This window comes from Felis catus, chromosome C2, assembly GCF_018350175.1.
Source record: "Felis catus isolate Fca126 chromosome C2, F.catus_Fca126_mat1.0, whole genome shotgun sequence".
In the NCBI taxonomy this organism is placed as follows: Eukaryota; Metazoa; Chordata; class Mammalia; order Carnivora; family Felidae; genus Felis; species Felis catus.
In genome coordinates this window covers 18,662,230-18,683,082 of record NC_058376.1, presented here as the reverse complement: position 1 = coordinate 18,683,082, position 20,853 = coordinate 18,662,230, and the positions used below count along the sequence as shown (strand labels likewise).

Genomic DNA, 20,853 nt, shown 5'->3' with positions numbered 1-20,853 from the left:
TAGTTTTACAAAAGACAAAAATGCGCTTATATTTATATGATCTGTGTCGGGGCGGGGGTGGGAGGGGGAAGTTAAGTAAATACTGTTACCAACACCATATTGTTTTGCTCAGTTACAAATAAATAAATGTTTTTTTTATAAATGCATCTATAAAAATATATATATACACAAAATAAATATACAAATGGGAGACAAAAATACTATGGATAATAACTGGAATACAAAATCATTACATTGAGCGGCTGTATTTATCTGATAGTAATGAACACATTTCTTTAAAAATGGTGTGCATTCTAGAATTTGAACTAATTAAGATTAGCGTTCTCATGTCTCACTCCTTACAGGAAATTTACTACAGGTTAAGTGAGGAAACAATTTCATTTGCAGATAAGGGAGCCTATTTCGGAAGGGAGGAAAGAACACTATTCCTTTAGGACCATTTCAAAACAAATAAAGCATCAAGAGATCATGCAGATGGGGAACATAGGCAGACAGTCCACGTGACCACCAGCGTCAGTGAAGTAGAATAATTCCACCCTCTGAAACTGTACACGGGGACGCTGAAAAGTGTGACTTGGTAAATATGGAGGGTGAAAAAGGAAGCTATAGTTAGTCCTTACTTGGGAAAGATTTTGTTTCTTTTCTACCTCTCATCAAAAGAAACGAGTTTTGAGTATCCCCAAATTATTTTCCTTATGAATGGCTTCCTTCCAAACTATACAGAGGCTTCTTAAAATTTTGCTTCATTTTTTTGGAATAAGTTCTTGGTACTAGTTTAGACTTAGATGGGGAGACACAGACATCATGTACAATATAGCTTGATTTCCTATCTTAGGGTTTCTGGAAGCTAATTTATCATTATTAACTACCAAATAACGTTCCAGCATGCAATTTATTATTACCAAAGATTTGATGAGCGACATGGCTCAAGTAAAAGAAACTTCTTTGGGCATTAACATGTTGATGTAGATCTTCAGGCCAAAGGGGGAAAGAAAACAAAGAAATGAATAATACATATTTCTAAGGGCCACCTTCATGTAGAATAATGGTGAATCCCATCTGAATTAGGGGTTTTACAGTGAGAATAACAATATCCAGATTCCATGTTGGTTTCAACATGGAATTCATGGGTGAGGACACCACTGCCAGGACTGTTTAAATCACGAAGCTCTCGATTTTCTTCGTCTTTTCTTACTATTTTGTAATCCAGGAAACCTGAACAGTTTAATTCAAAGACATCAGGAGGACAAAGAGGTCTTCCTTTCCTCAACGGTGTAAACTCCTTGGCAGTGAAAGATCCAGCCCTCTGAGTAACTATTACAAAATGAACGGTTGGCAAAACTTGGAAATCAGACCAAACCCTACTGGTTTGGCCACGCAAATGTACTCTGGTTAAGACTATTAAAATAATTTGTTTTTCTTCTTGCTGTACACGAGGTCCAAGCTTATTAAATACAGAAATTCAGCATTTTTAGTAAGACCTCAGAGCTGGCGGCCAGTTGCCTCAAGAGAAAATGCAAGCTTCTGCTTTTCTCCTCTTCATCATTTTCAAATTAGTTCCCTTATTTCAGTACAAGACACAGTGATACAGTCGCAGCCTCAAACAGTGCTGGAAGCTGCCAGCCAGCAAGGTGGCAGTTATGTCTCAAAGCCACAAACTGTTTCATCAAATCCATTCCACTTGACTCATCCACTGGCAAAGATTTAAGCCTGTAATTTATCATTTCGATGATTCACTTTGTGATTCGCCTCCGAAGTGGTTAGTTTCTTCCCCCTTTGAGCATTTAATACCATTTTCTCAAAATGCAAGGCACAAAGGCAGCTGAAAGATTGTATATTCAAAGGATTTTAACTCCAGAGCTCCAAGTAAGATTTAGTCAGATAAAGCCTCTCCCATTCTTTGTCAAAACCAATCTTAAAGACAGAGAAAAATACGGACCCGCCAACAGCCCTGTATTTTCAAGACAGCCTGAGATTAGCTGAGGCCATGAATGTTTCCACATCCCAAGCTAACTGGAAGCCAACACGTATATAACATACCACATGACTCAACGAGAAGTTTTCATAAACCACCAATACTGCATTTGTGACATGCACTCCCTCCATACTACCATCCGGTGATTATTTTCTGAGAAGAGCCCTTGGAACACGCACACCAGAGTTCAGTCAGGTTTCATCTGCACCCAGCACTGCGCTACCACAAATGGAGCCTTAACAAACACTTTCTATGCGAACGGCGGTAACGATCACGACTACGATCTCCCCCCTTATGCTCAGTATCTGCTGATGTGGGCCTCTGCTCGAGTTTCTGGGAAACAAGTGCATATGGGGCAGCACCCAGCATTGTGACCACCTTTCATTCTCTCTGGAAGAGGGAATGCCCAAGTCCACGTCCCTGGGGGGCTTGACAAATGGATTTAAAGTATCTCCTAACTTGTGCTCGTGTGTAGGGTACAAAAAATGCTCCCAACTGTATGGGCTACGTTGATGTATTTATTGTGCCCCCAAGTTCTTGGAGGAAAGGTAGATGAAGACACCGCGAAGTCATGTTCCTGTCCTCTATGCTGTAAGGCCACCAACAGCTTCAAATGAAGCCATGGACCTGGCTGTCCTCAATTCAGAATAAGATAAGCTTAGGGGCCCCTGGGTGGCTCGGTCCATTAAGCTTCCAACTTCGGCTCAGGTCATGATCTCACGGCCTGTGGGCTCGAGCCCCGTGTCGGGCTCTGTGCTGACAGCTCAGAGCCTGGAGCCTGCTTCGGATTCTGTGTGTGTGTGTCTCTCTCTCTGCCCCTCTCCCCTCGTGCTCGCTCTCTCTCTCTCTCTCTCTCTCTCTCAAAAATAAAAATTAAAACATAAAAAAAATTAAAAAAAGAGTAAGATAAGTTTAGCATTCCCATCTTCTATACTGTGACATGTTATCTTGGGTTGGGGCTCCTGGATTATCACCTCCCCTCCATAAATAGTTTCATTTTTCCCCCCTCCACAAACAGTTTTAACACGATGGGCTTACAAGCTACATAACTAGTTCCCTCTCTATCCTACTGGACTCAAAGAAGGACCACCTTAGCCCAAAATAGCAGCAGCATTTAGATGGCCTAGCTGCTGATCAAATGACGATGCAATTTTTATGTGTCTTTCTCTATGTTCATAAACCCAGTCTCTATAAAAAAAGACATCTTTGTGGGAATTCTGCACAGAAATATGAGTAAGATGGCTTTCTCTTCTTTGGAAGAGAATTACACTAGACAGACCTCTACTGATGTAGAAGCAGGCTCTATATACCTTCTATCTCCCCACTCTCACACAAATAAATAAAAGGCAGGAACTTGGAAAGGAATAGCTTGCTCAGTTTAGGTCCAACTGATGTTTTTCAAGTGGAGTAAGTAAGCCTTCTGCAGTTTCTGGTCTTTTCTAGGCATGTGTCACAACTACATTTTCCTTCCTGTTTCTTTCCCATCTGTGTTAAACAAATCTAAAGCTTCTAACTAGGGCAGATTAAACTATTTGTTTATGGAATCAACATATACTGTATACGTAATGCGTCAAAATCAAGGACTTTTAACTTCCCTGAAATATACATGAATCGTTCAGTCAAAATTAATTATTGGAGGGGCGCCTGGGTGGCGCAGTCGGTTAAGCGTCCGACTTCAGCCAGGTCACGATCTCGAGGTCCGTGGGTTCGAGCCCCGCGTCAGGCTCTGGGCTGATGGCTCAGAGCCTGGAGCCTGTTTCCGATTCTGTGTCTCCCTCTCTCTCTGCCCCTCGCCCGTTCATGCTCTGTTTCTCTCTGTCCCAAAAATAAATAAAAAACGTTGAAAAAAAATTAAAAAAAAAAATTAATTATTGGTTTGAAATTTTATGATCTGAAACTTTGTAATAATTAAAGCCAAACGAATTAATCACTTTTTAAAGTTATGACTTATGGGGTGCCTGGGTGGCTCAGTCGGTTAAGCATTCGACTCTTGGTTTCAGCTCAGGTCATGATCTCACGGTGTATGAGCTCGAGCCCCACATCGGGCTCTGTGCTCACAGTGCAGAGCCTGTTTGGGATTCTCTCTCTCTGCTCCTATCTTGCTCACTCTCGCTCTCTCTCAAAAACACATAAAATTTAAAAAAGTTAGTCATTAAAGTTCTGACTTGTATGTGCTCTTAGGTGAAATAGAAGCAATGTAGCTGAATGAGAAAAGTGCAGAGTATTAATTAGACTTCATTGATGTAGAACTTAGGGAATGAGAATCTGCAAGTGAGTTCTGCTGAAGTTTGTATTTGATATACCTATACTATTTGCTTGGCACAAGACAAAAAAAAAACAAAAATAAACAAATGAAATCTTCACCGACAGATACATCAGCACAAATTTATTCCTAACTTTGGAAAAGCCTATACAAAACTCAGTAAATCATTCAACAAATAACTATAGACCTTAAAAAAGCTCTGAACGTAAAACGGGTTAACATTTGCAAGGTGTTCAGAACAGTGGTTTGCGCACAGCAAGACTCTATAACATCTACGATGATTGCTCCTAGTCATGTGCAGACAAAGGTATAAGAAGGCACTAAAACCTAGTCCATACGCTCATGAAATTCAGCCTAGAAGACCCTACAAGCTTGGAGGTTATGAGGCAGAGGCCATGTTATTAATAACAACAACTAAAATCCAGTACTGGGGAGTATGCAATGATGCATAAACATTATTGAGATGCATTTCAGGTATTGTCAAAACTATTCTTATCTTTTAAGTCAGTAATCCTAATTCTGGAAATATACCTTCAAGCAATTATATAATATGGGAAGAAAATCTAGGGTCATTAAGGAATTCAAAAGCATGGCCCCTGTAACATAAAAAAAAGAAAAAGCAGGAATGCCTGCCTGGCTCAGTCAATTAAACTTCCAACTTCAGATCATGATCTCATGGTTCATGAGTTCGAGCCCCACGTTCTCGACAACTTAGAGCCTGGAGCCTGCTTCAGATTCTGTCTCCCCCTCTGCCCCTCCCCTACTCATACTCTGCCTCTCTCTTTCTCTCAAAAGTAAATAAATGTTTGGGGCACCTGGGTGGCTCAGTCGGTTAAGCATCTGACTTCAGCTCAGGTCATGATCTCACACTCCGTGAGTTCGAGCCCCACGTCGGGCTCTGTGCTGACAGCTCAGAGCCTGGAGCCTGCTTCTGATTCTGTGTCTCTCTCTCTCTCTGCCCCTCCCCTGCTCATGCTCTGTCTCTCTCTGTCTAAAAATAAATAAAAACATTTAAAAATAATAAATGTTAAAAAAGTATATTAAAAAAAAGAAAAAGCAAAAAAAAATGTCTGACAATATAGTCACATAGATGCACAAACTTTTAAGGAATAGACATAATTAAAGGAATAGATATGAAGACTATAAGTGTATTTTTAAATTTTAAAATATTATTTAAAAACAAAGATTTGATATTTTAGCTACAACTAAATGAAAACATATCCATATGAACAAAAACAAATAGGAACACAAAATTTACAACAAGGTCAAATTACCTTGACCTAGGTGATTTTCCCTAACTCAAAACCCTCTAAGAAAATATCATACTTCAATTATTTTTCTAGTTACATGCAATGAAAAACACATTTTTGGTAAAGATAGGAAATACATATATATTTCTAAATACATCAAATACTTCCAAATGGGATCATTTTGTCCCAGGAAAATGTTAGTATTTACTGTAGTCAAAATGGAGAGCAGTGATACTAATAAAAGGGAAAAAAAATGACATAATGATTAGAATTAATGAAGTAACTGGGTCCAAATCGGAAGCCTTAATCATCTTTTTTGTGTTTGAGTGCATCTTGAGGATGGTCTTTGAAGCTATGGAGGCAGATGTTTGCAAAGTTTGTTTTCATCTCAAGCATTTCCATCTGTACAAGAGCTGCCCTTAAGAGACCTATATTCCTGCGGTGTTTGCGTTTCTGCCCACAGGAGATCAGGGTGAGACACAATCTTGGAATGGAGGTTTGTTTTTGGTTTTGGGGTTTTTTTAAAGAATCATTTCCCAAGCTTCCCAGTACTGACGAGACCTCTGCACCAGTTTCTCAACCTCGGCTCTATTGACATTTCTTTGCTGTGGGCTGCCCTGTGTGTTAGGGGTGCTAAGCAGTATTTCCAGCCCCGACCCACCAAATGCCAGGAGCACCCACCCTCCTTAGCTGTGGCAACTAAAAATGTCTGCAGGCAATTCCAATGGTCCCTCGGGCAGCAAAATCACTCCCAGTTGAGAACCACAGCTCTAAAGTGATGTTTATTTATTTGTTTCTTACAATCACACAGTGCTTGCCAACAGCTAACGGGCTGAGCAAGTCTCATGACTGTAACTTGTACGTCCTGCTGTTCTTTATTTGTAGTCAAGACGTCCAATTTGACACCGAAGAACAAAAGATAGTTACTTGGTTCAAATAGGAAAGCTACTCTAAGAATGGACTTTTTCTTCCAAAGCTCAGATAGAGATGAATCTTACCTTCATTCAGAATTCCAATGTCATTCTATTTTATTTCATTTTTCGAAGCCATCAAAAGATATTCAAGTTGGGGCGCCTGGGTGGCGCAGTCGGTTAAGCGTCCGACTTCAGCCAGGTCACGATCTTGCGGTCCGTGAGTTCGAGCCCCGCATCAGGCTCTGGGCTGATGGCTCGGAGCCTGGAGCCTGTTTCCGATTCTGTGTCTCCCTCTCTCTCTGCCCCTCCCCCGTTCATGCTCTGTCTCTCTCTGTCCCAAAAATAAATAAAAAACGTTGAAAAAAAATTAAAAAAAAAAAGATATTCAAGTAGTAACTACAGTAATGGTGCTAAGCAGTTGTTAAAAATATTCCAGAGGTCCTAGCATTTTTTTTTTTTTCAGTATTTCCAGCTTAAAAATATTTCGAGACTTCTGATGCAATTTTACTTAACTATTGTCTATCTGGAATGTTATTTCTTAGTAGTTTTTGTTTAAAGTTCCGTTAGTATGTGTTGGGCCCCTAGTTTGCAGAAAATTAGGCCATATATATTTTTTAAGTTTTTTATTGGGGGGGGGGCAGAGAGAGAGAGGGAGAGAGAGAATCCCAAGCAGGCTCCGCACCGTGCGGCTTGAACCCACAAACCTTGAGATCGTGACCTGAGTTGAAATCAAGAGTTGGATGCTTAACTGACTGAGCCACCCAGGTGCCCCCAGGCTGAATATTTTAATGTGTCAAGTCACAGAGATCTCCTAACAAACATAAACCCCTGAGAAGTAAAATCAGCTATTAACCCTCAGAACACCAAGAGGATCCACTAGACATAATTTTACCTTTTGAGTTTCATTTTGAAAAGTTCTTATAAGGGTTGATATGTCTGGCTTTTACCCTTTTTAGAGAGATTTTATTTTTTTAAAAATTGAATAAAAGCTTGCTTTATCTTGTAATTACTGTTACCAGTCCACCGCAACTTTTTTTTTTCAACGTTTATTTATTTTTGGGACAGAGAGAGACAGAGCATGAACGGGGGAGGGGCAGAGAGAGAGGGAGACACAGAATCGGAAACAGGCTCCAGGCTCTGAACCATCAGCCCAGAGCCCGACGCGGGGCTCGAACTCATGGACCGCGAGATCGTGACCTGGCTGAAGTCGGACGCCTAACCAACTGCGCCACCCAGGCGCCCCATTCCACCGCAACTTTTTACGTAACTAAAATTTTTTGCAACATTTTCCTATTTTTTAGCATTCCAAGAATTATTTCATCATTTCTCATTGACTATTTCCAACTATGCTGAAAAAGACCAAATAATACGAAAATGAAAGAATAGGGGCGCCTGGTAGGCTCAGTCAGTGGAGCGTGTGACTCTTGATCTCAGGGTTTTGAGTTCGAGCCCCATACTGGGGGTGGAGCCTACTTAAAAAAAAAAAAGAAAGCAGCTGGGGTGCCTGGGTGGCTCAGTCGGTTAAGTGTCCGACTTCGGCTCAGGTCATGATCTCACAGTCTTGAGTTCAAGCCCTGCATCGGGCTCTGTGCTGACAGCTCAGAGCCTGGAGCCTGCTTCCTATTCTGTGTCTCCCTCTCTCTCTGCCCCTCCCCCGTTCATGCTCTGCCTCTCTCTGTCTCAAAAAAAAAAAAAAAAAAAAAAAAAAACATTAAAAAAAATTTAAAAAAAGAATGAAGGGCTGACGGAGTTGCCTACAGGCAACAGGCAGATTATTTATTCCTGCATTTCCAAAATACTGCATCCCCTTTCCAGAAGTTATAAAATATGTCGGGAGACTTTAATTGAACAGAACTGAAAATCAAAAATGCTCACTTTCCACATTAGCAAACAGAAGAAAAGCGACAGGAGGTACTTCACAAATATTAGACAAATTTGGCTATGAATGAAACTGATCACACAGGCAAGACCACAGACGATATCAGATATCAGATATCTTCAGATGATGATATCCTAGATGGATTTTCTCAGGCCGGAGAACTGAAGAGGGAGCAGTGTTAGAATTCTAAGCAAAGAAGGAAATACAGGATTCTCATCCAAGGAGTCATTCCACAGGAGGGAGGACACTGTTCACTACTTTTGCTAAAAAGATGTGTGACAGCATTTTCTCCTCCTTTAGGATGCTTGCATAATAAATTTTATCATGTTTAGGCAACAAAATTTTTTGTACGTGGTTTGTAAACAGACAACTACCAAAGGCAGGAGGGTGTACAAAGGTGATTAGAAGTAAAGAGCCAATGTAAAGTTGAAAAGAAAAAAAATGGTTGATGAATCTCATGGGGATTTATATATCCAAACTTAGAAATATTTTGTAATAATGGACAGAAAGTGGCTGGTCTCTTCAACAAAATTGTGAGCTCTCCAAGTTTTAAAGTATCGATTCTTTTTACAATTATCAAGTGAAAACTCAAGAAAAAAACCAAGAAGTACAACAGGATGTAACCCAATAGAGATGTATTTTAAATCTGCAGTCGGTATTTTTAAGATGAATATAGCCCAGGTTCATGCGCAGCAGGTGACTGCTTAGCAGCTAGTTCCATTAAAAACAAAATGCTGCCCATTTCAGAAATCTCTACCTTCAAAATCAAGAAAAGATGTAACAAAAATCTGGGTTTACCATACTCAAATTTTAATTCAAATTAAAATGTTTACTATATTAATTCTTTAAAAAAATTTTTTTTAACGTTTATTTTTTTGAGAGACAGAGAGAGACAGAGCTCAAGCAGGGGAGGGGCAGAGAGAGAGGGAGACACAGAATCTGAAACAGGCTCCAGGCATCAAAGCCCGACGCGGGGCTCGAACTCATGAACTGTGAGATCATGACCTGAGCCGAAGTTGGCCCCTTAATCAACTGAGCCACCCTTTACTATAAGGCACCCCTTTACTATAAAGGTGGCCCTTTACTATATTAATTCTTATTAAAATTTCTAAACAAAGTTATTTTTCACTATCTCTTTATTCTTACTTTTGTAAGATAATTTCAAGTATAAGAAATCATAATAATATAAAGGGTCCTCAGTACCTTGATAAGTCAGTGGTGCTGGGCTGGCTTTTATGGTACAAAGCAGGGCAAGGCCGTCAGAAGTGTTTCAGTTGCCTGGGCTCAGTGAGTGCTGTTAAGATATTGTGTGTTCCCAGGTGCCCACACATGCGTGTACACACACACATACACACACACTGTTGAGGAAAGCTTAATCAATGAAAGAAAACTCTCCTGAGCTACAAAATACAGTTCAAAGAAGGGCACAGTGAGATGCAGTCAAGAGCAATCAGTCATCTGGATCTATTTTAAGTGGGTTTTTTTTTTTAATTAAAAAGAAATATCCTCTCATTATCTAAGAAGATACACTAGGTTACCTCTCAAAACATACTCATCTATGTTTGCAACCCTGAAAACAAGAAGCTATATCATTTGAGATTTTGTTTGGGGGGAAACAATGTGGGGACCTACTTTGAAGAGGAAGGACCCACTCCCACGAGGGAAAGTGTTGTTATAGGGTCTTCCCTTATGTTATTTGCTGTACAAACTCAACAAGCCCCGTGGATGATACGGATTTTCGGTTGTATTCTATGGATCCAGGTGGGAGCAATTTGCACCCCAGATCTGCACTCACAAGGCCAGACTGCGTATGTTAGTTTTCTAGTGAATTTTCCAATAGAAAATTCTTACCCATGATAGTTGGAATCTGCATCCTATTAACATAAGCAAGCTACGTTACTGATCGCATAAAAAGGTATTTTGAGGGGGTCTGAGAACTTAATCACTGTTAACACTGGAGAGATAAATACTGAGTTATTCACCAAAGAACTTTACAAATAACTGATTTGTCCACATTCATTCTTTTGAAAGACTTACCTCTTTTTCAATAAGGTCATTAACACAGAGCTCATCCTACCAAGAATGTTCTTCTAAATGCCGCATTAGCCACAGGAAAGCCCTCACCTCCTACCAAAACAAATCTCATTACCCACCAACCAACAAAGTGTATTCAACTGTGGGTCAAATTTTGTTTCTGGGAGGATCAGAGTAATGCTACATTTTCTCCTCTTCAAAAACTGTCATATAGTGTCCCCAGAGGAAGTTTTAAGAAAGATGTGTCAAATTCCTGTACTGATTCTGCATTTCAAGTGTCACAAGGAGGGCTAGCTCCTGGAACTAGGAAGCTGCCAGCTGGCAGGAGCCCAGCTTGTGGGCAGGTCAGTGATGCAAAAGTTCTTCCTTTTCCCACTTGCTTTGCCAGATGCAGATAAAGGAATACCCGCCTGCAGGGCTAACAAACACTGAAAAAATGAAGTGATACAAGGAACTGGATACCCTAACTATAGTAAGAAGTTCAAAACAATTCTTTTAAATTTTAAAAACACGGACAGTTACAAAAGTAATAAAAAAGTAAGAATTCCCCCTTAGAATGTATTACTGGCTATATAACCCATTGTCTTAACGGAAAATAAACAGTGATTCGAAATCTGAAGTATCAAGGGCTATGATGTCCAGTACGGGAGCCACCAGCCATGTGTGACCACAGAACGCTTGGAACGTGGCAAGTCCCAGTGAGACAGGCTATAGGTGTAAAGCATGTGCTAGATTTTAAAGACCTTGTATGAAAGAGACAAACAGAAAAAACCCCACAAAATATCTCACTACTAACAACTTTTTCAGATTATTTACGTGTTGAAATGATAATATTTGAATATACTGGATTCAATCTTATCAAAATGGATTCACCATCTTTTTCTTGCTACTTTCAAAAGTGGCTATTAGAAAGTATAATGTGCATTGTGTGGCTCACCTTATATTTCTAAGGGACACAAGTGAGCTGAAACACAAGCGTGTCTATAACATCTATTTATGGGCCATGAAGTCCTTACCAAAAGCTATGAAAAATGTTTTTAAATAAATAATTGAATTTGGCTAATATTTCTTGAAGACCAATGTGCAAGACATTTTTGGTACGTAAACTACAGGTTAGATTGTGTCAGATAAAGAAAGAAATGACTACAATCAACTGGAAGAAAACTCAATATAAGTAAAATAATACAAAGCAAGGGTAGGACAGTGAAGCAAAGTATTTCAAGGGATAATCAGAGCAGACTTGTAAAAGAGGGGTCTTTTGGGGTGAATGTTAAAAAATACATAGGATTTTACAGGTCTAGCACTTTAGAATTGACAAATGTCTTTGTGGCGTATTAACACCATCTTCTGAAAAAGGAAACACATTTTCAGAAGGGGTTAGAGGGGGTATAGCTCAGGGGTAGAGCATTTGATTGCAGAAGGGGTTAGAAAGGTAGGATCGATAGCCTAGGCAAAGAAAAGGTCGAGGTGTGCAGGTGCAGTAGGTAAGGCGAGGCACACGTAGAATGGTGAAATGCAGGCTAGGGCCAGGTAATGACTTCTGGATGGCCTGCAAGGGAATCTGAACTTTCCTATAGGCTGCAGGGATCATCCAGTATTTTCTACCAAGTGTGAACAGGATCAGAAACGCAAAATGGGAACATGACTCAGGCATGGAGAATGATCTGGGAAGAGAATAAACAGAGGTGTGTGGGTCAGGTAGAATGAATGCCAAGTAATAAGAAGTCAAGGTATGGTGGGTCCTTTAAGAAAAAAAGCACCAAGGTTAACAGGGGCAAGTGAGCTGCTGAGGTAGTAAGGGACAGTCACAAGAGTTAGTCTAGTAGCCAGTAAATGACGATCTGAACTCAGGCAGTGTCAGTTCGGGACACAAACAGCACTCTGTGGGCAGAGGCGAAGGAGCAAATAAATTATAAGGAAGACTGAAAATTAAAAAAAAAAAAAAATGGATATGTGAATGGCATAAAGCGTACAAAGAGATGCTCCACGTCGTATGTCAGCAGGGAAATGCAAATTAAAGCAAGGAGATACCACCACACCCCCATTTGAATGGCCAAAATCTAGAATACTGATGACACCACTAGCTGGTGGGGAAGTGGACCATCAGAAACTGTCACTCGCTGCTGGTGGGAATGCAAAATAGGACACCCACTTTGGAAGACAGTTTGCCGCTTTCCTGTAACTAAACATACTCTTACCATATGATCCAGCAATCGGGCTCCTGGGTATTTACCCAAAGGAACAAAAAACTTAGGTTCACACAAAAACCTGCACATGGATGCTTACAGCAGCTTTATTCACACTGCCCAAACCTGGAAGCAATCCAGCTGTCTTGGAGTAGATGAATGGACAAATAAACTGTGTTCATCCAGACAATGAAGTATTATTCAGCACTAAAAAGAAACAAGCTAGAAAGACAGCCATGAAAAGACATGAAGGAATCTTAAATGCATATTACTAACCAAGCGAGAGCACCTCATCTGAAAAAGGCTACATGCTGTATGATTCCAATGATGTGACATTCTGGATAAGGTGAAATTACGAAGACAAGAGGAAGATCAGTGGTTGCCAGGGGCTGAAGGGTGGGAGGGATGGACAGGTGGAAACACAAAGGGATTTTAGTGAAAATACTCTGTACGACACCGTGAGGATGGGTACATGTCATTACGCGTCTGTCCTAACCCACAGTATGCACCCCAAGGGTGAGCTGGGCCCTGACTGGAAAGTAGGGAAGTGGGATGATAATGTGTCAATTGTAACGAACGTATTGCTCTGGTGGGAGCTGTTGATGATGCGGAGGCTATGCATGTATGAGGGGGGCAGGGATATCTGGGACCTCTGTGTACATTCTGCTCACCTAGAACTACTTTATTATTTAAAATTTTTTTTAACGTTCATTAATTTTTTGAGAGAGAGAGGGAGACATAGAATCTGAAACAGGCTCCAGGCTCTGAGCTGTCAGCGCAGAGCCTGATGTGGAGCTTGAACTCACGAACTGTGAGATCACGACCAAAGCCGAAGTCGGACGCTCAGCTGACTTGAGTCACCCTAAAACTACATTAAAAAAGTCTTGAATACATTTTGTTAAAAAAATCCAAGAAAAGGAGTGGAGGTAATCAAGTCGCGTTCAGATAGAACATAATCATAACAGGGAAAATGGGAAACAAAGAAATGGAAGAAGGTAGAAAGAGAAAGATGCTGAGGTACCTCTCAAGATACCTCAAGCCGATATCAAGAAAATTCATGAATTTACTCAACAAACATGTACAAGCACCTATAAACTCCCAGGTATCATGATGCAGAAATTCATGATAAGGGACTATTTAGGGGTCATGTGTGGAGCATGAAGGAGAGTGATGCCAGGAACCAAGGAGAATGAAGGTGGCTTGGGTCAGCTGCTATGTGGAAGGTGATAGGTCATCAAATAATGACAATTAGACACATCTACTAACACTAAGATCCCAGCTGATGTTACAGCATGAATAAGAAATAGAATTAACTGGTAGGGTTACATGACATGATACATCAACCTTACAAAACTCGGAAGCATTAAAAGGGAGAAACTACTTTTTCCCAAATACAAAAGATTGACAAAAATTGGTAAGAAAATGTGACAGGTATCGACAACTCCAGGGTTTTCAAATGAATATGTAGAAATGGTTACCCATCGGGTCCATCCACATTAGGAAGGGTCCTCCCTCCTAACCAAAACAGAAAAAAGAAAGAAAGAAAGAAAGAAAGAAAGAAAGAAAGAAAGAAAAGAAAAGAAAAGAAAAAGAGGATAATGGATTAAGAGCCTGAATTGGGGAGGGGATTATGAAAGCAGGGTGAAATTCAAGAAGACTCAATGAGTGTTTTGGGTGTAAGATGAGAAGATCCTGGTCAGAGAGGAATGTCAAAGCTGACAAACCCTATGGGTACAGTATTTCTAAGTGATGACAGAGTCCAAGGGATATCTGTGTTGCAGCCAGCAGAAATGGAATTTAAATAAAGGGGACTAGGAAGGAGCCAGCTAGCATTTCAGCTAGCTGCCAACCTGGATGGTGATATGGCTAAAGATAGAGATAGCTAATATGACCATATAGCTCAGTTTGTGCTTATACACTGTGGTCCTAGGGTCAAATCTGGTTTGAATAATATATTGCATAGTTGCCCTAGTTGTAGGTAATACAGCAAATTAAAAAAACAACAAACAACATTAAAGAATAATACACTGGCATCCTATAGTTTGGTGACTGCCACAGAAGACAGTGGTATTAACCAGAGAGATTGGATATCAAAGAATCTAATTACTGAATAACAGTAATAAATAAATGAGGAAGCCCTATGGATCTCTTTCCAACACTGGTGAGAAGGGGTGTAGGAAAAGAAAGGGCCATTGAGAAGGTTTCATAAGATATCATGTTAGTAATGCTTTCAATTAGGTCAGTAAGTTGAAGGGACTGCAGAAGGAAAAAAAGGACACATCCAAATCTATTCCCAATAGAAAGTAGGTTTTATAAGACATAAAAAAAAAAGTGTTAACTGAGGGAAAAAAGAGACCCTGGCAAAAGCCTGTCACTCTCAGGATACAACAAGAATATCCATTCTTTTTATTTATTTTGAGAGCAAGAGAAAGAACAGGTACACATGCACATGAGCAGGAAAGGGGCAGAGAGAAAGAGAAAGAGAATCCCATGCAGGCTCCACACTGTCCGTGCAGAGGCTGATATGGGTCTTGATCTCATGAACTGTGAGATCATGATCTGAGCTGATATCAAGAGTCAAACACTTAACCGACTGAGCCACCCAGGTGCCCCAAAATACCCACTCTTAATTACAGAAGTCCCTTCTATATGAATGGTCATGAATGGTTGGTCACCAACCTTGATACAGGGTTACAAGTGCACAGCTAGCTGTCTAATTTTAACAGCAATCATGGAGCTCTCTTGGTTTACTCGCCATTATTTGGGTTGTTGATGAAGTACGAAGTCAATTTAGTGATGTGGAATGATCAAGTATCTAACAGGCTATGAACAAAGAAAATGGCTGTCCAGCTTCAAATTCCCTTTTCAATACTGGTTGCACTGGCATAATGTAGTAAGAGCCCCGATGACAAGAATTCTTTCAAGAACTCACTCTGAAACTTTCAAATCTAGATATGACTGAAGAAAAATACAAAAAAACTATCATAAAAGCAAAAAGAACTAGGCAATTCCAACTTTTAGACAAAGCAGCCATTAACCCCAAACCAACAGACGTTTCTCTACACCTGGCTCATGGAATACCGGTGGGGGCCCAGCCACGGCCCAGAACACAATCCATCCACCCTGTGGAAAAAGAGCTCAGACGCTTTCCCATTGGCAAGTCCTGCTCTCCTGGGGTTTAATGGCCTCAGAGAAGGAGTTTATTCTAATGAACTTCCAACTTTTACAGAGAGAAATATTGTGAAGCATACAGTTGGCTTTTCCCTTATTTCTTTCTCTCTTTTGTAATTCCCCGATTTGTCTGTTTAGCTCCATATCCTGCTACACTGAACACAATTTTTCTCAATCTAGCAAAGAGGGAACACAAAAGAGCTTAACTAACAAAAAAAGTTACGGTAAAACTGGAAAATAGCCACTAAAGGGAAACCTGATATTATTAAACTGGTAAGAAATGACAATTAGGATGCCTTATATGTTTGAAAAATCTAGTTGTATTTTTGTAAAATTATTTTTTAAATTTAATTTTTTAATTCTACAAAATACATTATAAAAGATCTGTACCTGACTCTGTAAGTCAGAAAACTTTATATTAATAACCATCAGTCTTAACAAATTCATACTTAATGTTCTATTGGAAAACCTGTGACACCAGGGAACATTTGAGGGGGTCCTGAAGGAAAAGGAGAAGTGAGATAATCATCACCACTGGGGGATGATGGAGCGTGAAACTGATGACCTTTCTAACCCCCAACTTCTAGTTTTATAACTTGATGATGTGAATATAGAGGTTTGCTTTTAATAAAACATACGAATCTAGAAGTTATGGGTTTAAGATCTCAAAGAGGTGAAAATACAATTCTTTTAACTATCATGGAATCAAAGATAAAGAACTTTAAGCAAACATTTATGAATGCCTCTGGGGTCGTTCACAAAGAGATGATTAAATGCCAAAAAAACTGACAAAAATGAACCGAAAGACAAAACCAACCTTTCTAACAAAAAAATTCAGACTTAGCTACTGACTGATGAAGCAATTCCAAAATCTTGTTTAAAGAATATTTCTAAATTCTAGACCAAAACAGAATGCCAGTCACTCACTCAGATTTCAATTCTCTACAGAACTACCTATTATAGCATCAGTGGTATTTTGATCCCAACTTTGGACACCGACATAAAACAGCTAAAAGTAACTCAGCGGTGGTTGATCAATTAGGTTACACACAGGTGGCCATTACCATAATAGGACTTCGTGGTTTAGATTTTATTTCCCTCCTACAAGCAAACTTGGACAGGAGTGGGCAGAGATCCCTTTAATGAGAAACGGGAAGATACATCTGTAGAAGAAACAAGACTGTAATCTGGACGTTCTGGCGTCCACGAGAGAGCAAACACAAAAGCCACCTTACCTCCCATCGGCATAGTCTGCATCTGCTCCGCCCCACCAGACGTCCGAGTCATCCTCCTCTGCATCTGCCGAATCAATATTGTCACTCTCCTCGGCCAGCGGGCAACAGACAAATTCCACTCCTCGGAACTTGTCAATTCCACAGGGCAGCAACATGCCATAGTCATGCAAGCTGGTACTCTTCTCACTGCAGGTCTACAGCAAGGTAAGGAGGAAACAGTGAGAGTGCGTTGGTTTCATTGTAAGAAAAGCCCCAATCTCGTAACTGACAGAGACCCAACGTACCGAGGGCCAGTTGGACAGTGCAAAGGACCATCTGCGTTTTTGAGTGGATTTACAAGTGTCTTCAGCACAGACCACTTTGGCACCCTTATTTTAAAACCTACGTATTACTTATTTAAGAAGGCTATGTTGTGATATTACGGAAATTAATAAAAACAACCGGAATGGAAACTAATTGGGAAAAAGGATCTGGAAGAGAACTGTATTGTGAATAGATATCAGAGAACCAGTGCTTTCTTGCGTCATTAGCGTATCAGGAAGACGTGACAGCTCGATGTACATCCCCAGCCTACTTCCATCTCCGTTACAGACGGAAGTTTCTCTCACTTGGATGTATCTTACTCTAGAAATTCGAACTCTCTTGGCTCACTTCCAGAATAACAATCCTGGGAAGAAAAGAAATTATCCTCTGCTATGAATCAAAATTTACAGTCTAAATTAGAGATTTCTCTTTCAACATCTTTTTTGCTTTCCTGGGATTTGCGAGGTTTGCACAACTCGAGATTAACATAAAGCTTTGAAGGCATCCACTGGTGACAGAGGAAAGATTAATAATTCAACACATAAGGATAAACAATGAAAATATTACAGACTGTATTTTGACCTCATAGGAATTAAAGCCATTTTTCTTTCTTAGGAACAATTTTTTTTTTTTTTAACTCAAGAAGAAAAGAAAATGAGGTTATTAGATGGGTAGCTAAGCTTCAAAGTATCTGGTCTGTTTTTTTAAGATTGAAAAAGCTCTTCTTTTTTATAAAGAAATTTTTGTTTTACAGTAAATTAGAAGTTTTGTGTTTTTTTGTTTTTTCTTATAAAAGGCAAAATTAATGCTAACTCTTAAGGGGTGTTTTCTGCCTAACAACTTCAAAGCTATGTGAGCCAGATCAGAGTTTCTCAGCCTCAGTACTACTGACATTTTGGAGCAGACAATTCTTGGGGACAGGGGACAGAGGGAGGAGAGGCTGTCTTGTTCACTGAAGAATGTTTAGTAGAATCTTTGACCTCTAGCCCCCAAATGCCGGTAACACCTCCCCTTCCAACTGTGACAATCAAAAATGTCTCCAGACGTTGGCATATGTACCTGGGGAAGGAGGAGGAAATAAAATTGACTGCATTTGAGAACCAATGAACTAGACTAGACAAGGGAGCCTAATTCTAGGAGACTGGTCTTCCTCAAAAACTATATACACTTATGAGAACACTTTCATAATATATCAAAGGCACAAAGCACTTTTGAAGATGATAATAAAAAGGGACATTTTATGCTAATTGTCTTAGGTCTTGTCCACTTTGCCAAAGGCAGGGGTTGACAAAGGTTTGCACTGGTGAATCCAGTGATTCAACCACTGTGGAAAAATGAAGGTGGCGGTATGGTGAATTCTGTGGTGAACACAGAATTGGATGGCGTAACTGAAGAGACCACTGGTACTGGTACTCTTCCACCACTGTATTCCCCAAGAGATGACAGGGAAAAAGGTCAAATTACAAAAGCTTTGTATATGACAAAAGAAAGCAATTGGTTAAAAAAAATAATTTGGCAAAAAATCATCGGGAAAAAGGTATATTTTAAGGTTTATGCAGTGTAAGATTCTAGTTTCTGATTTATACAACATGGCATAGACACATAATAGATCTAGCTAACTAAATCTGTTTTGGACTCCTGAAAGTTTACTCCTCAACAGTTCTTAAAAAAATAAATAAATAAATATAGGGGTGCCTGGGTGGCTCAGTCGGTTAAGCGTCCGACTTTGGCTCAGGTCATGATCTCCTGGTTCGGGAGTTCAAGCCCACATCAGGCTCTGCGCTGACAGCTTGGAGCCAGGAGCCTGCTTTGGATTCTGTGTCTCCCTCTCTCTCTGTTCCTCCCCTGCTCACACTCTGTCTTTCTCTTTCCCTCAAAAATAAATAATAAAAAATAAATAAGGAGCTCCTGGGTGGCTCAGTCGGTTGAGCATCTGACTTCGGCTCAGGTCATGATCTTACGGTCCGTGGGTTCGAGCCCTGCGTCGGGCTCTGTGCTGATAGCTCAGAGTCTGGAGCCTGCTTCAGATTCTGTGTCTCCCTCTCTCTCTCTCTGCCCCTCCTCCATTGGCTCACGCGCACACGCTCTCTCTCTCTCTGTCTCTCAAGAATATTAAAATAATAATAATAAATAAATCCTTAAAATAAATAAAATTTAAAAAATATAACTTGTTTATCAACATAGCTATTGCCTGAAAATATCTTCTAACATGTCATGACACGTCTCCTTAGGAAATCTTCACTTTAAAAGAACAAATGTATGGTTGGTACCTCTTTGGCGACGGTGTGCCAGTGAAGGTGGGTTTCACAAACATCCATCCTCTCCTGGTGTAAGAATTTGCATTTGTCGGGAACAAGGAGGGCATCACTTACAAACTCGCCAACTGCAAGAAAGGAAAACACTTCGTGTCATTCCATCTGCATCACAGATGTCTTATCACTAGGCTGATATCAAGCAAAAAAGGGCTAAAAGTACTTCAGAAGTTATACAGCTTTTTGAATGACCAAGTAATCAATCCAGTACTGAAAGACAAGTACTGTTACAATGTAGAGTCCTGTGTCCTGAGCCCAGTTTCTTGCTATATCAACCTTGATGGTTAAAATACCTCCTATATGGGGCACCTCGGTGACTCAGTCGATTAAGCTTCTGACTTCAGCTCACATCATGATCTCGCGGTTCTTGAGTTCGAGCCCCATGTCAGGCTCTGTGCTGACAGCTTAGAGCCTGGAGCCTGTGTCACATTCTGTATCTCCCTCTCTTTCTCTGCCCCTCCCCTGCTCTCTCTCTCAAAAATAAATAAACATAAAAAAAATTAAAAGAAAATACTTCCTACATGTTTTAAGCGAAATCTTTATGTAATTAACATATATCTCTGACTGCAAAGTTAATCATGCAAAAGGCTTCTAGTGAATTACAACGAGGAGGAAAAAAATGCAGATTGACACTGTCTGGGCAATCATTTGAGCGGAATCAATATAAATAATTATTCATCCCTCCCTCCCCTTCTTGGACATTTAATCTGTTTGTAAACTATTACAAAATTTAGCATTTTTCTACTTCCTAAAATTATAGACATACATATGTTTATATATGTGACACACACACAGAGATTAATTCAATTAAATTATGAAGACTGTGCCTTACACTTTTGCTGTATTTTTAAAGAAAATGTGGATCATGCAAATTATTTCTAGCATTCCTGGTACCACAGACATAATAAAGATATTACATAAAGTCCTACAAGAATGCTTACATTCTTATGAGGGTAAAAGTTGGATAATTCCAATATGTAAGCTACAGGCTTAGTTTTTTATTTGTTCACTAGAGCATCCCCAGATTAAAAAAAAAAATTTAATGCTTATTTATTTTTGACAGAGAGAGGGAGACAGAGAATGAGCGGGGGAGGGGCAGAGAGAGAGGGAGACACAGAATCCGAAGCAGGCTCCGGGCTCTGAGCTGCCAGCACACAGCCCGACACGGGGCTTGAACTCACAAACTGCGAGATCATGATTTGAGCCGAAGTTGGACGCTCAACCGACTGAGCCACACTTAGTATCCCCCAAGTATCCCCAGCTTTTAGCATAGATTCTGTACACAACAGGCAACCAGTATCTTGATGAAGACACGAAATGCTGTAACCGAG

General features: G+C 40.1%; 1 protein-coding gene across 7 annotated transcripts in view; it reads right to left on the bottom strand.

The window, feature by feature from the left end:
• APP (amyloid beta precursor protein) overlaps positions 1-20,853 on the bottom strand; it is a 277,992-nt gene that overhangs the window by 140,724 nt on the left and 116,415 nt on the right. For all 7 annotated transcript variants that reach the window (XM_023238836.2, XM_023238837.2, XM_023238838.2 and 4 more), the window contains exons 4-5: positions 19,481-19,593; positions 16,908-17,101 (exon numbers count right to left, since the gene is read on the bottom strand). In XM_023238836.2, the coding sequence (XP_023094604.1) occupies positions 16,908-17,101; positions 19,481-19,593 (307 nt within the window). The remainder of the gene's footprint in view (positions 1-16,907; positions 17,102-19,480; positions 19,594-20,853) is intronic.